The sequence below is a fragment of the Falco biarmicus genome, chromosome 6 (assembly GCF_023638135.1).
Source record: "Falco biarmicus isolate bFalBia1 chromosome 6, bFalBia1.pri, whole genome shotgun sequence".
Classification (NCBI taxonomy): Eukaryota; Metazoa; Chordata; class Aves; order Falconiformes; family Falconidae; genus Falco; species Falco biarmicus.
This window is the reverse complement of record NC_079293.1, coordinates 49,058,507-49,074,281: the sequence shown is the minus strand read 5'-3', so window position 1 is coordinate 49,074,281 and position 15,775 is coordinate 49,058,507. Positions and strand designations below refer to the sequence as shown.

The 15,775-nt window shown below is 37.8% G+C and overlaps 1 protein-coding gene across 2 annotated transcripts in view; it reads right to left on the bottom strand.

Moving 5' to 3' along the window:
- Window positions 1–3,706: 3,706 nt before the first annotated feature.
- The window catches only part of SNX9 (sorting nexin 9), a 63,541-nt gene continuing 51,472 nt past the window's right edge, over window positions 3,707–15,775 (bottom strand). For both annotated transcript variants that reach the window (XM_056342822.1, XM_056342821.1), the window contains exons 14-18: window positions 11,018–11,094; window positions 10,165–10,254; window positions 8,634–8,748; window positions 7,100–7,191; window positions 3,707–5,762 (exon numbers count right to left, since the gene is read on the bottom strand). In XM_056342822.1, the coding sequence (XP_056198797.1) occupies window positions 5,715–5,762; window positions 7,100–7,191; window positions 8,634–8,748; window positions 10,165–10,254; window positions 11,018–11,094 (422 nt within the window). In that variant the 3' untranslated portion in view covers window positions 3,707–5,714. The remainder of the gene's footprint in view (window positions 5,763–7,099; window positions 7,192–8,633; window positions 8,749–10,164; window positions 10,255–11,017; window positions 11,095–15,775) is intronic.

Below are 15,775 nucleotides of genomic sequence, written 5' to 3'. Positions count from 1 at the left end.
GGCAATGCCTTTTTTCTACTGCCCCAGCCAAGCCTCTTCTAAGCTGGGCAATGACAAATACTCTTTCCTGTATCCCTCTCTCCTCCCTTCCCCTTTATCGGTTGTTAGATGGTCAAAGAACCTGCCTGGTTACTGATTCACTTGGCAGATCACTTTTCTCAGTTTTACACCTTTCTTCGCAGGCTTGTCATCCCAGAGGGACTGACTCAGCAATCTTAACTAGCACAAATGCTGCACATTCCTATATACATGCATACACATATATCACTTGTCCCCTATTCCTTGCTCTTGGCGAGTCTCTTTGAGAACAGACTAATAACTAAGTAACAGGCTAAATAAGTAACATACAGTTCAAAAGAAACCAAACCACTACATTTTAAATTTTTTTCAGTCTCCACAATCTTTCTATATTTTCTGTTATTTTTATACTCTTACCTTTTACCATTAGTCTGCTGAGATAACCTCAAACAAGCCTCTTGGAGCTAGCAACTTAATTATAACTTTAAAATTCTACTCCATTATATATTTTTTAGAAAAAATATTTCTTGGAATAACAGTTTGTCAAATCATTTGTTTGTCTGGGGAATGACATTTCAGAAGATAAAAGATACCAAGTGAAGAGTAACAATTTTAGATTTGGATCTACTGAGATTTAATTGCAACAGAAGGCAATGTGAATTAAAAGGGACCTTAAACTGATAAACATGTGCTAAGACAAAGTAAGTTTATTAGCAAATAATATTAAAAACTGAACAGTCTTCAAAGATGCTAATTTTAAGATGAAAATTAAGGGTAGCAAAAGTCTGCTGTTAACAGAAAACAGTAAGTATGAGACACCTTCTTACTTCAGCCCTGACAGAAAAAGATGTCATTTACAACAGGAGAATATAGCCACAGGCCAGAATAAGAGAAGAACTTTGTTTAGTAAACATGAGTCAGCTGGCTTCAGATTGACAGGACTGGTTGAAAGAAACTAATTAAGTCTATCATGAAGCAAACCGCTTTTAACTCTGTAGATCGCAAGAAGCTAGAGTTCAGAAAGTTCAGCAGGAAGGCGGTAGCCATACTAACTGGAATCTGAAGGAAGGCAAAAAAATCACAATAGTTAGGAAAGAATGACCAATTTGGAAAGATTAAAAGGCCCAGATTAAAAATAGGCAAACACATTTTTTACCTTTATAAAACAAGGAAATTATGCCAGTTTAAATTCAGTAACCCAAAGATACTGACTTGTGTCAGCAAAGATCCTGCAAAGATCCCAAAGTCACAACTGACGTACAAAGAGCCAGGGAGGGGGAGGAAGCAAAAAACCAGCTAAGCTAAGTTTGTTGAGAAGAATCCATGTAAACAGTCAAAATAGCCTCCTTTGACTGGAAGATTAGCCTCATTAAAAACAGGGGATACAGAGATGAAACCAGATGGAGTTTAGAAATAATCTTGATAAATTTCTCACATTCAAATCTTAGAAGAAATTCAAGAAAATGTGTTTAAATATGGTGACTATTAGCTAGGCATAAGACAAGTTGAAAACTTATCCTAGAAGTCTATTAAATAATTGCAATGTAATATGAGTTTATTAAAAGCAAAAAAAAAAACCAAACCCTGCATGACCCCAAACTAGGTCTGGGTTGCAAATACAGACAGAACTGAACATTATAAATTAAAAGTGTGGTTGGGAATTATATTTCATTCATGATAGATGCACAGAACTCTACATAAAGTATTTGACCACTGAATGGAAGTTACACAGCTGGGCAGCAACACAGCAGGGCAATATGGGCATTAATACCATAAACTAGCATAGCATAATACCATGAGCTGGCAGCGTAACTCTGTTGGAAAGGCAAGAACTACAATGCTTGTTCTGGCATGTGTGATCAGGACTGGCATAAGCATGAGAACAAATAAGCTTTATGCAGCTAGGGAAGAAAGGTGATATACTTTAACATCAGAAAAGACTTCTAGTATGGGAAAACTATTAGATATGTTGGTTAACTGTTCTAGTTAAAGAAAACCCAAGCTTAGAGGTAGCTTTTTATATGCACACAACTTAAAGAAAAGGTGCTGTAGGTAAAGGAAAGCTTTTCAAGTGCTAACATGCTGGTTTAATGGGAAGCGCTATGCTGGCATGTTGAAGAATCTCCCAAGATTCCAAGAAAATGTGTATTTGTGACTCAGATGTCCTTTAAAATAGTATAGGTAAAACTGGTATCACCACACTACAGGTCAGCCCTATGTTTTAATTCTATGATGTTATTTTTGTTAGGGGCTCTTTAGACAGAAAAAGAATTTTATTTTTTTTTTTTACTGCCCAAGTGGTTACCTCTCCTGTTCCATACTTGTTTGTTATATCAGTTATTGGTGTTAATTTTATCAGAAGAGTGATAGAACAATTTGGAAAGTATGTAGAGTAGAAAAAACAACAGACTTCAGACCCACACTCAACTCACCTTCCCCTGGTGCATGTTCACACGTCTCAGTGTGAAACACTAAGAAAGGCAGAAGCAGCTGTAGCATGATGCCTACCTCACGAGTGCTTTGCTTGCTGCAGACGGCTGCATGCCACGAGGCTGCAGAGTACTTCTGGCCAATTCAGATTGGAAAAGTGTCTGGTGTATGTCAAAGGAAACCACAGCACAAGAGATGCATCTCTTTCTTTACAAGGCTGTTAGCCTGAATTATTCTGCTGCACCGAACAAGGCTAATTTTGGTAGCAGTAAAATTGATGTATGTTATTTAATCAGAATCTACAGAATAAAGTGTATGTTATAGTAATACTTTCTCAACTACTTTGTCATAGAAAACAAATTGCTCAGAAATGTAAAAATTTCAGTACTCGTGCAAAGTTAGGCCTAATTATAGCATTTAAGAATACTCTTTCTAATTGCAGTAAACAGTACCCTTCCAAAAACATACCATATATTTCAACACATTCTGCTACTGCACTCTAATCCCATGCAGAATTAACTGCAGGCAAGAAATACAAGTAGCATTCCCCTTTGTATAGCTACATTTTTATTGTGTAAAAAATTAATTTAGTATTTTAGCAGTAATGGAATAAGCAATTATAAATCTAAGGTTAAACCCAACAGTCACTGGGATAATGCCAGTGTTTGGCTCACCCTCGAAGAAAAGCATAAGCCAGGAAAGAGCATTAAGACTTTTATTATGCTCCAGAGATTAATTGTTCAGCTATGACAAACAGAATTCAGGAGGGCATTGCTCAAGTCTTACTTTAACTTGTTATTCTTGTTCTACGACTGCATTTTCAATGTGAAGATTTTCTGTTGCTCCCAACTCACCAACCTAACTATGCCACTACTCATGTCTAATTTTAAAAACTGGTATTAAAGACAATCAAATTTCTATTCTGGGTCAACATGATGCCGACAAAGCCAGGAATACACAGTAGCACTGTGCTCTACTACTTATTTGCAGTCAGGAGGGTTCCATCAACGACAAGCTGGACTGACCTGAATAATGAAAGCTTACAATATATGCAGAGCCTTTGGTGGTTTGCAGTCACTAGCACTATTATACCGTTCAGTTGTGATGCCTGCTTTATGGAAGACAGGTGGATGCTTTCTCATTCCTCAGCTGGCCAGTGTATGTAAGCTGATGAAAAGCTACAAGGAGGATTTGCCTCATACTGCATCACCCTGTTAAAAAGTAACGTGACGATTTCAGAGAAAAAAATAAGATAGTCTGATAGATATACATAAATATTTATTATCAGTTTAACTTCATTTTACTAGAAGTCTTTAAACAGTTTTTCTTTTTTTGCCAAAATGTTGCATCTCTCACATAGTTGCTACTATCATAGCTTTCCTGCACTGGGAATGCACAGCTTACACTTAGACTCCAGAACAATCTATTCAAGATAAAGAACCTTCAACTTCAGTGCATATGGAGCTATTTAAAGATTGCTAAAAAGACCCCCCCCTTTCCCCTCCCAAATTAAGAGTCTGTTACAAAGAGATTTCATTACCAAAAAGTGAATATACAAATGCTAAAAAAAATGCTGGCTTGAAAAAGTGATTTCAGAACTTACTGTACACATTGTAACAATTTATTATATAAGCTGCTTCTACATGCAAGCAGATCTTACATTTGGTGTAAAACATTTATACACATTCTTTACAATTTGTACATATTTAAATGGCTGTATCAAACAACACTGCGCTATGGAATTTTGGAAGCGAACAACTAAAATTGGGAGGAGAAAAAGACAAGGTTTATAAAACGTGAACAAAACCCATGACACTGAAAAGCATCTAGACTTCGGCTTAGTCTGGTTTGGTTTGGTTTCAGGTTATTCAGGCAGACCCAGATTTTCCTTCTAGCACACAAAAGTAACACCAATGCAAAACAGAATAAGGCAACTAGTCAACCAGCAGACTGTACCCGTCACTTAGAATGGCTTATTGGTAAAATGCCTTTTAATTTTTTTTTTTTTTTTTGCCAAGATGTTTATTTTCTAGGCACACTAGTAAAAACTGCATTTTGGCTTTCCTGCTTGCTTATGGCATGATATGAACTACTGTAGTTGGTGCCCATTGTGAGAAGGGTTGATGGTGGCTTTTTTGTTTTGAAAAGCCTTGGCCTCAAATGGTATTTCAGTAGTATGAAAGAGGACACTGGGCCACTTGATAAGAGATTATGATCAAAGCACAGAGTTTGTGTGGTAATTAACGATGTTATTCAGTACTTTTGTCACCTTTTAGTTTGCATTAGAAGGTAACAAAAAGTTAACCCAAGCCAACAGCATACCATACTACTACATGAAGACCTGAGGTTAGTTGGAATTTGGGAACTTCTACTAGTTTGGGTTGGATGTGGCAGTGTCCCCTCTGCTGAAACACTTTAAACTGTCAGAGGGGTAAAAGGGAACCTGGGCCTGTACAGCACTGAGGAACACCAGTGCCCTATAGCATAACATCGATCGGCAGGTGTCAAAGTGCTGGTATGGAAAACTGCTTTTCACACCTTCCCAAATGGCTTGTTCCTTGTTTGTACTTTGTCTTCTTAACACAGTGCAGAGCGAGAAAGAGCGAGCCTGACATAAGCTCTGAGATGTTGTGCCACAAGTACAAGATCTAGTTAGAAGAAAAAAGGGAAGAATGAATTATATTTACCAGACGTCATAATGGAAACAGTATGCCATGGCTGCATATGGGAAGCAAAACTTGGAACAAAGTGTTCATTTCATTCTGGAGATTATCATGAACATGTACCAGAAACATACATGAATATAATTCCTCCTGGCTACTGAATCACTAGAGCTGAAATTGAACATAATGAGTATTAAAGACATTTTTCTCAAGCTTATCTGCTTTACCACTTTAAAAAAAGGTACAAATTCATAACTGATGTTGATGAAGAGTTTTTGGATGAACATGTGGTGGACACAAACCTGCATGAAGTCCATGGCAACTACCAGTTTGATAATTTAGACCCCTGTAACTGACAGCATTATCTAGCTGTTTTTATTTAAACGATAAAAATGGGAAAGCATTCAGTATAAGGGAACCTTATCTTATGATTTAAGTTGATAAAGTAAATTTTTAAATAATTATTTTTTTCTACAACTGATTCTTGTTGTTAGGGTTTTTTTGGTGGTTCTTGGCTGGCAAAGGCTAACAAGTTTTCATTAGCATTGCCGCCAAATTGGAAAAGCACTTCGGAGTTGTTCTTTATTGTTGACTACTCATTATTTACATCACAGGAAAGCGGCTGAGTGCCTGCCTCAGCTTCTGTGCAATCTGAAACAAAGAAACAGAACACATTAAATATGTAGTCATCTTATACTACACAGATATATGACTGCAGGTTTAGAACTTAAATTAATTGTTCCCTCATTTTCTGAAAAACTGCCGTTTTTACTGCAGATTTTGCGTACGTAGGATTCTCAAAGCATTCCATTATAAAGACTTTTCTTCTCCTATATATACACTTTCTGCCTTTTCCATTTTGTGCTTTCACTGCTCAGGTTGTGTTGAAGAAAGTCCTGTAGGCAGGGCTGTCATCCTGCCTATTAGGTTATCTACACTGCACTATGTAGGAGTGATAGAGGAACAAAGCCAGATTTTTTTGGTGAAATTTATTTCCCTACTGAAACAAGGCCATGCATCAGAACAGAGCTCCTGTGCTCTCTCCCCACAGCTATCACAGTAGCCAGTAATCCCACAGGTGAACATGGATCTGGTTCCTGTACTGGGAAGAGTGGACTGGTACAAGGAGACTGGTGAGGCTGCAACCAGAAGAATTGGGATAGACTGGAAAAAAAGACTGAAAGAAGGTAAGGGGAAACCTATGCCTAACCCCATCAGATGTGTCACAGCCAGGTGACCTAATGGGGAACCTGAGTTCTCATCCTAGAGATAGGTCTGCAACCCCACTGAGACCTTCTACTGCTGTGAAGGACAACCAGTTGCTTGTATTACTCCTTTATGTGACAGAAGTCAGGTTCCAGTACAAACTCACATGTTTTACCAGCATATGACATTAGAAAATTTGTTCTTGGGTTTAATTTTTTAAAAAACCACAAGAAATACATGCATAAGAAAAATGTTAAATGAGAACTAAGGCTGTAGATCAAGTGTTCAGAGTTATTGTATCTGATAAGTCACCTAAACCACTCTAGTCCCCCTGGTCTCACACTTGTATACATCCGGCTTTAAATCACAGACCCTTCCCTTTGTCTTCCCATCTATGGGAGGGAAATTTCATTCACATGGTTTTTGCTGTATTCAGTGCAGCAGGTATTTCTTACTGCATATCACTGAAAATTCTTTGTACAAGTACTGGCATTAAAAAAAAAAAATAATCAAGCTGTCAACAATGTTTCTCAACACTGTTTTCTTCAGGTCTATATGGCATAGTAATGTACATAGGATAGTGTCTATAGGAAAGTATTATTTTCACTCATTCTTTGGTTTGGTTTTTTTTTGTTTTTTGTTTGTTTTGTTGGGTTTTTTTTTACATGTACAATTCTTCAAAAATCTTCTTTCTGGGAGAGGCTTAAGTACTGCAAGTATTTCTTATGAAAGTAGCAGCACAGCATGTGACAGGAAAATGGCACTGAAATACTACACCTTACCGTTTCATAAAACTGTGCTTGCTGCTCCAGATACAGACGAATGACACTGTTGTAGTCATAAATCCGGTTACTGTGGAAGTGATTCATCTCAGCTGCAATTAGACCCAGGAGGTAAATTATTTAAAGGAATGCATTTGTAATTAGGAACAGTTTCACTCAGTTCAGGTTAGTTACTGTGCAACAAAACTTGGTGTCCAGCCCTACCAGCATAGTTACTGTTCTCGTGCTTCCACAACCTGTTTTGCCTGCAGCACTCGAATTGTGATGGAACTGTTCATCAGATTGTTAGGGTGTCCATTACTCATGGCTAAAATAAAAACACTTCCTAGATAAAGCCAGGTTCTTCTTACAATATTGGAGTATACAAAGATTTGATAAAGAATACAACAAGCAGGATTTTCTCCTGCCGAGGTAACTGCTCTTTCCTGAATTGTTTCCAACAGAATTTGGCTAGGATATTCACATTTCCAAGGGTATAGGTATCAAGTTGGAAGCCACAGCTGTAAATATTTAAAATTAAAAAAAAAAAAAAAAAAAAGACACAGCCAGTAGTGTTTGACCCATTCTTGACTGAGGCTGTTTCAGTAAGAACCTGAGAAACAGCGTTACTGAATCCCTGAGACCTTTCACCACTTTCTGCATCTCTTGTCAGATCACAGCTTACGGCTGAAAAGTTAAAATATATTTTGAAATAACAATAGATGGAGAAGAAATATTCTAAGATTGTAAAAGTCATCCTAGAGGTCTATTCCATGTTTACCACTTTTACAGCACAGTCCTCTTGCACCACTGTGACCAGAAAGGGGGTGGGGAGTTTTCTTGTTTGCTTTTAAAATCAATTTTGTGTGCTGCTTTGACTTTGTCCTGTAAAATACTCTTGGCTTTAAGTTAGCTAAAATAGATGCAACTCCGTCAGTGAAGAGTAGTCCCACTGAAGTCAGTAAAAGGATGCACTTAAGGGCTTGATATCCTACAGGACTAAGCCCTGACTCCTCAGTTCCCCAGTTTTTCAAGTGCAGTGTGCTATGTCTTGTATGCACAACATGTCTAACCTACAAAGTTCATTCAAAGAACATTCAGGAAATAAAAATCTTATCCACAAGAACATGAATCTCAACTGGATCATGTCTGACTGAACCATGAGTCAGAAAAACACTTCTGCACATGATTAACTGCTTCCTGCACCAAGGTCCATGCTTTTTCTTTGCAATATCACTTCATAATGAAAGAATCAGTCTGGGGTGGTGTTTTTGTTTTGCTTTGTTTGATTTTTTGTTTGTTTGGTTTTGTTTTTAAATTGCGTTTCCAAAACCTGTATCTTTTGGAATAGCGACATGAGATTTGAAGGAAAACAATGGGCAAAATAACTGCAATTTTAGGAAAAAATATGCAGGTCACAAACACCCCACCCCCCCACCCAAACAAAAACCAAAAAATCCAGCAAACTGAAACCGAAACACAAACCTAGCTTGTCACTTAAGATATGTCCTTAAAAGGTCTATAACATTGCCATTTAGCCCAACATTTGGTTTACCTTGTAGTGCATAAGCCATGGTGCTCACACGTTTCACCATGTTCTGTTTATCTTGTGGTGTTATTTTACTGGTTGCAACTAATTTATCACTTTCCTTCACTCTTTCTATCGCTCCCTGTAGAAACCAAATGCAGAAAGATAAAAAGTAGATTAAAAGAGTAGTCAACCTAAAGGTCTTTATAGTAGCCTAGAATGCTACTGGCCACATTTTGATCTCGAGCACTATAAACACATATATACACACACACGCCCCGTGCCTGATTCTACCTTCCCATGTTTTCAAGTTTGTCATTTCACTCTATTGCTTTCAAGAGTCCTAACAGCTTACAAAAAGCTACTTCAAACACAGGCATGAACATAGTTACTAGGAATTTGACTTTGGCAGAGGCAATAATACACAAGCATATATACAGAAAGGAAAAAGGACCAAGAGTCAAATCACAGCTGACCAACACAGACATCCAAAAGCCTCAAACTATTTAATATCTGTAGAACCTTACCTGCATATCACACAAGAGAAGACAACAAACTATTTCCCAAGAAACTGAAAGTTACATGTTGCAATGACTTGTAGTTCAGGAAAATCCTTGTGTCACAACCAAGTATAAAAAGAAATGCCTCCGCCCTGACAACATATTTGTGCCAAACAATGTTCAAGAGAATCTATTTACACATCACTTGCAGTAGACTTATGTTTCAAGTTTAAAAAAACATTTCTCCTCCTTTTATGGCATTTTCCCCCAAGGATTCTGTGGGATGAGGGACTCTAAGTGTCCTAAAGAAAGAATACACAAACCTGATATGCTTTTATCTTTGTTGCTCTCAGAAGTATGTTCTTGTTTTATACATTTAACACTTCAAGTGGTAAAAAAAAATTTACTTGTGTACTTGTTTAATACTTCAAAATTGTTTAGTTTCCTGAAATATGTTACAGCAGGCATGTGAACGTTACACTAGGACCCAAAAAAACCACAAAACCAACACCAGAATATCCAAAACTAGACACAATGGCTAAGTTCATTGTTTTATTATTTGATATCTTTCATATTACAGAGAACAAAGGCGTTGGTTTTTGTTGCTAGTGTTTTTTTGTTTGACTGGTTTTCCCCAGAAAAAAAGTTAAGCCTATTGTCTATTTTTTAATATTAAAGAAACTTCTAGGCAGCACATGATTATTTATCAGTAAGCTAGCCATGTAAGTATACACAAGTTTTCCTACAATACTGGTATGGTTTAGTATCAACTATGTAAAGACTGAAATGCTACAAATTTATGCTACTGCTGTTCATCACATGGGGACATGAAATTAACCTAAGAAAATCACAAAGCTGCTCTCAAATCTTGGATAGCTTCTAGCTTCCCTCCCTTCCAAGTATTTTTTATTTTAAAAGCCAACACCTGTTTCCAGAAACTTTCAGTGTTTCTGGAAGCAGGGGACAGGCTACTGCACAAATGCAGTGTACAACATCACCGCTTTTGTTGCTGTAATTTTCCTACTGCTCAGTCCTTAAAAGAAAAAGCCCCCACATACCTTGTGAGCTCCTATGATGTCAGGGAAGCAACCAAGAAATCCCTTATATTCATGATTTGTTTCCATCAGAAAGTGAAGATCTTTCTTCGGCTAATAAACAAAGTATAAGCATTAGTAAAAGTATCTGTGGCATATTAACACCACAGAAAAGAAACTATGCCAAAAAAGGGTGAGTGAAAAAAAGGGAAGGAACAAATAGAAAAAAACCAAACTAAAATCTTAATTGCTTATTGTAAGTTTTTCAAATTTAAAAAGGTCCTTACTAAAATATAAGCTCTTAGAAGTAAGGCACCGAGCACCAGTGATTGGATGCCTCTGTTCTTTGTTTTACTCAACACTAAACTTATGAAGCGAGGGGTTTTGCCTCAGATTTTCACTGAAGGAGTTACCAGTACAATCTCATTACATATAGAGGTATGTACATGCACAGGTGCATCTCCTTAGTTGCTGACCTGGAAAGCTTTTTTCCAAGTTGCTGACTTGGAAAGTTTTAAGAACTTCCACACTCAGGCTTGAGATCAAGAGGATTTGCCTTTTGTATCTTTAGTGAAGGCAGCTCACTAACATCAGAAAACACACACATTTCAAGAGGAAGTAATAATTTTATTATTTTATAAACCATAATGTGAGCTTTCTGATCCAAGAGAAATACCTCCCATCACATCCCCCCTAAGCTGACACATAGTAGAAAAGCAGATGAAAGCGCATTTAAAAGTATTAATATTAATTTCATTTAACTCATCTGAAGCATTAGCAGTTATGTTTTAATAGAAAAGAAAAAAAAAAGTCAGAAGTGATCCAAATAGGTGGTATGTTCATACATATTAGGCCAATGCATTCATAATACTCCTACCTGATCTGCTACAAGACTGGCAATTTCTTCATAGGTTTTTCCTGCTTCTGTTATTGCTCCATTGAGATCAGATTCTCCTAAAAGTAAACATCAGTGTTTAAATTACAGTAAGAAACTTGCCTGAATTAAAAGCAAATTTCTAAAATAGCTTCTTTTATTATAATAAACGACTAGGCATCATTTTATAACCAGTAATAATAAAAGTTAGAAAAAATATGAAAGAATGGAAACTCTGAAGATCTTGAGGAAAACAAATGCGAAAGGGACCACATAAACACTGCTCTACCATAGTATTAGCACTATTCACTTCCACATTTCATATGTAGTTTAACTACACAGGTATTCCCACACACTGGGCAACAGGAAGCCTACCAGAATGGGAGTGAAGGGAGCATGAGAAGGGTGACACTAGAAAATTAACTAACAAAGCCAAAGAGACACCTGTTTTTCTGATTTTTTAGTATATTATTTCCATACCTGATAAGCAGTAAATTCTCCATGATGCCCTATAGAGAAGTGATGCTAGTCCTAAGCTCTCCAATAGGTCAGAAAAAGCAGGAGGTGACCCAAGTAACTTTTTCTTGCCAACAAGCTTTCTAACCCTTTAGGGAACTCTCGGATAATGTTTTCAAGATCTGTAAGAATCTCTGCTTTTGAGAGTGAGTTTCTAACTTTCATCATCATATGAAATAGATCAAATGGCCCCACAAACTACACTTAAAAATACAGACATCACCACAAATCCTAAGCTAGACAACACCACAAGCGCTCATAACACTGTATTTACTAGCAAGACATGGCTATGTGGGACAAAGATGGATACAAGCCTTACATTCTTGTTTTTTTTCATGCCACTTCACCTTCCCAAAACACCACAGGTTTTTTCCATCCTTGTTAGCTTGTCCACAGCACGTAGTCAACAGTACGGAAAGCAAATTGAGGTAGAGAAAGGGGAAGGTATAATTTGCAGGTATCGAATTTTAGTTTAAGAAAGAAGTATTTTTCTCATCCTTTCAGACATGTCTTGATATTAGGCAGCAGTTAGTATTTTATGGACATTTTTGTTTTATTCTGAAGATATTAATCAGTGACTTAATTGAAAATTATCAAACTGATTTAAGTAATGATTAATTTGAACATTAAGTATCTTCTTGTACTACAACATATGGACTAATCTATGTTTGAGATTTATTAGATGGGATTCCTTCATTTTAGCATGTCCTGAAGGAAACAATGTTAACTGCATGTTGCTTCAATTCTAGCAATTGTTTCTTACTTTCCATTAGACTGGTTTCATAAAGCCAAAAGCTTTGTGGGAAAGCTACTGATCCTAAGAACTAGTAAGTCTAGCAACACAGACACTACTAAAGAAAGTTATTTTTCTCCTATTTGAGCCTGTCCAGGTAAAATAAAAATAAAACTAACATGCAACATGGTTTAGTGGTGGACTTGGCATAAAGTTGGACTTTGTGATCTCAGAGGTCTTTTCCAATCTAAATGATTCTACAGTTCTATGAAATCCCATTGTGAGACCTAAGAGATACATAATTCAGAAGGTATCTTCACATTGTTGTAAAACTATAAAAAAAAATTTCAGGGAGATCAATTTCATTATCTTAGGTAGACAAGTAATTTCATTATTTCAGAATTCCCCACGTCTGCTCAGAAATAACCTTGAAGTAACCACTGCTTAGGCAACTGACTCCTAGATTTTGGGATAAAATATGGTATGGCTCTAATTAGTCAGAAGCCAGGTTGGTCTAGATGTTGCTTTTTTTTCATAATGCCGGAAGACACAATCACTGTTCCTATCTAAGCAAAAAGAAAGAGTACGTATATTTGAGTAGAAAAAGAAAATCCTCTCCTTCTGTACAGAACTCGCTCATGAGACCTTCATGGATTGCAGCTTCAAAGAATCTAGACAAATCCTCCCAAAACTGATCCCATTTAATTTGGGGGCAGCAGGGCATACAGCCAGCTGGTAGAGTTTCTACTGTAAGTAGAGGCACTCACACTCTTCCAAAAGTACTACAGGATAGAGTTACAGAATCATTCAGGTTGGAAAAGAGCTTTCAGATCATCAAGTCCAACTGTTAACCCAGCACTGCCAAGTCCACCACTAAAACCATGTCCCAAAGCACCATTTTTTTTTAAACGCCTCCAGGAATGGTGATTCCACTACATCCCTGGGTAGCCTGTCCCAATGCTTCAGTGGTATTGATGTTGGTAGCATATTTAAAAGTTGTTCCAGAGATTGGATCCCAACAATAGACAGGCACACAAGTGGTAGAGGAGTATCTCCAGCTCCTCATGCCGCATTCTTTTCTTCTACAATCTCTTTTTCAGGTAGTGCTACAGCAGCCTTAAAAAGTCAGATTTCATTTCTCACCTGCCACAGCCTCCAAGTTCTAACGTACATTATCAGCAGCGACATGCCCTGCTCAGTCAGTCAGTCACTCCCTACACCAGACCACCTTGTCAGAGGTACCACATACAACCCACATGCTTTAATTCCAGCAGCAGATTGCTCCCAATCACTGTTGTCAGCCCAGGGTTTGGTTGGAGTTTTGTGACTTGGACAGGGCTGTTTCTAGCATTCTCAGCTTCTGAACCAATGCAAAGCTTCTTAACTCCAGCTGTGAAAGCTGAGCTGGGTCCCAGTGCAAAGATATACCAGTATGCCAGGTGCTCTTTAATCAATGGAAAAACAGAAAGCCCCACATGCTGCTGACATTTTAAACAAAATTAGGGCCGTGTGCAGTACATACATCCCCATGAGAAACAGAGGGCTTAAAAGCAATCACTGAAGGGGTAAAAAGACCAGTCAAACTGGCCAGTAATACTCTACAGATATTTTTAACCTGACTACAAGGAGAAAATGGTATTTTCATTGATTCAAAGGCTTGCATGCTGACATAGAGAGATGAAGGAAGATGTAAAACTACAAGGAGTCTTTTGGAGGTGTTTAGCAGAGCATCTCTTAGCAGTTCAACTGGTTGGTAAATGCCAGTGATCGTCACTTCTGATGGACTACACCATGCATATTAACGGAACTTGAGTGAGGCAGCAGAATTTTTTTTTTTTGGCCAAGAAGTGTTTTTGTTTTCTTTTCTCTCAAAGCACATTTTAACAGAATCCAGGAGTAGGAAAAAGATGAATTTTGATGTACTAGGGAATTACTTGTAGCAACATTCTTCTTGACAGGTACAACTTGGACTGGTAGCGGTTCAGCACAGAAGCAGCTTGGAAGGGAAGACGTGCCTGTTGCTAGCGGGCAGGTAGTGCAACTTCCATGTAACTGCATAACAAAATTTCTGAGGGGTGATGTAGGATTAGGAGATCTTACCAGTTGAATGGCATACCCCAGCCATTCACATTTTCTTAATATAGGACAATGACTTGCCCAGATTTGGCACCACAAAAAAGAAGCCATGCTATTTAAGGCTGTGTTCACCTAAGAGCATTGCATGATGCAATAAGGTAGGCAACGTAATGTCAGGCTGCAAGACACTTCTGGGCATACTCTGCAATTGTCAATATGCTTTTTGGGACCAGGATCATACTTTCCAAGTACACGTTCTTAAAACAAATCAGACTGTAAATAAGCCTATGGCCAAGGTAAATGAGAACCTCTCAATGTGTCCTTAAGTTTTAAAAGGTACCCTTGCCTCTGAAAATACTGGGGACAGATTCCTAATATGCACTGTGGCTGGAAACTAATTGATAAGGCTCATTCTGCGGCATAAGAAGGAGAGCTTGAGTGAGTCAGATCAATGAGTGTGTCTTGCCTGGTGCTATCTTAAACATTTTCGGCTGGAAATCAGAAAAGGCAGGAAATATTCACTACACATAAGGCTTCATAGAGCAAGCAGGCAGCACTGATGAAAGAGGTAAGGACAGCAGGTACATCCATCCCATCCTAACTCTGCAAATGAATCAACTAACAATGTATTCAGTGTGCCAGAAGTCAGCTACCAGTAGCTGGAAATGTTCATGTCATCAAATCAGTTGTTGCAAACTTCAGTGGCCTGATATGCTTAAAATTTCCACAACTTGAACATTAAAAAAAAAAGGAAGAAAAAAAAGAAAAAAAAGGATGATGAAAAGATTCATCTCCCAACAGAAACTGAACTGAGTGCCTTTAAGCATGCTGAAGGAGGCATTCCTTTATATCATCAGTCCAGAAAAATCATACCCCATACCCAGCCTAGCTAGTACTTCATTTGAAGAAACACGCCTTCTTTTAAACACTGAGATCAGGAAAGCCGCATCCTATGGGTTTAAATCCAGGTGCTTAAAGCTCTTGCACAGAGTCTGCTTAAACCACAGACCCATACCTGTGGCAACCATCAAATGAAAATGTACACGAACAGCAGGCAGGACAGCAAGGGCAGCAGTGATGAAGACATTTAAAGTAACACGTGCACTGCACTTAATTCTCTCTTCCTGGGAACCCAAATGAAAAAGCAAAGCATCCCATATATTATTAATTCTGAAAAAATACACTGGTGTACCAGTTATTAAAAAGAGTACAACATACAGAATCAGGACAAAGACACCAGTGAGAAGGGCATTTTCCTCAGCAAGATACTAGGGTACAACTGAGCAACCAACCAACCAACCTTGCCTTGCTCCCAAGCATCATGGGATCTACTTTTTCATACCAGTCAAAGATGCTCAAAATCACATTGCAGCTTTCCCTCGTAAGGTCAATCTGCAATTTTGCATCCTAGCTTTAAGCCATATTGTTTTCCCTTT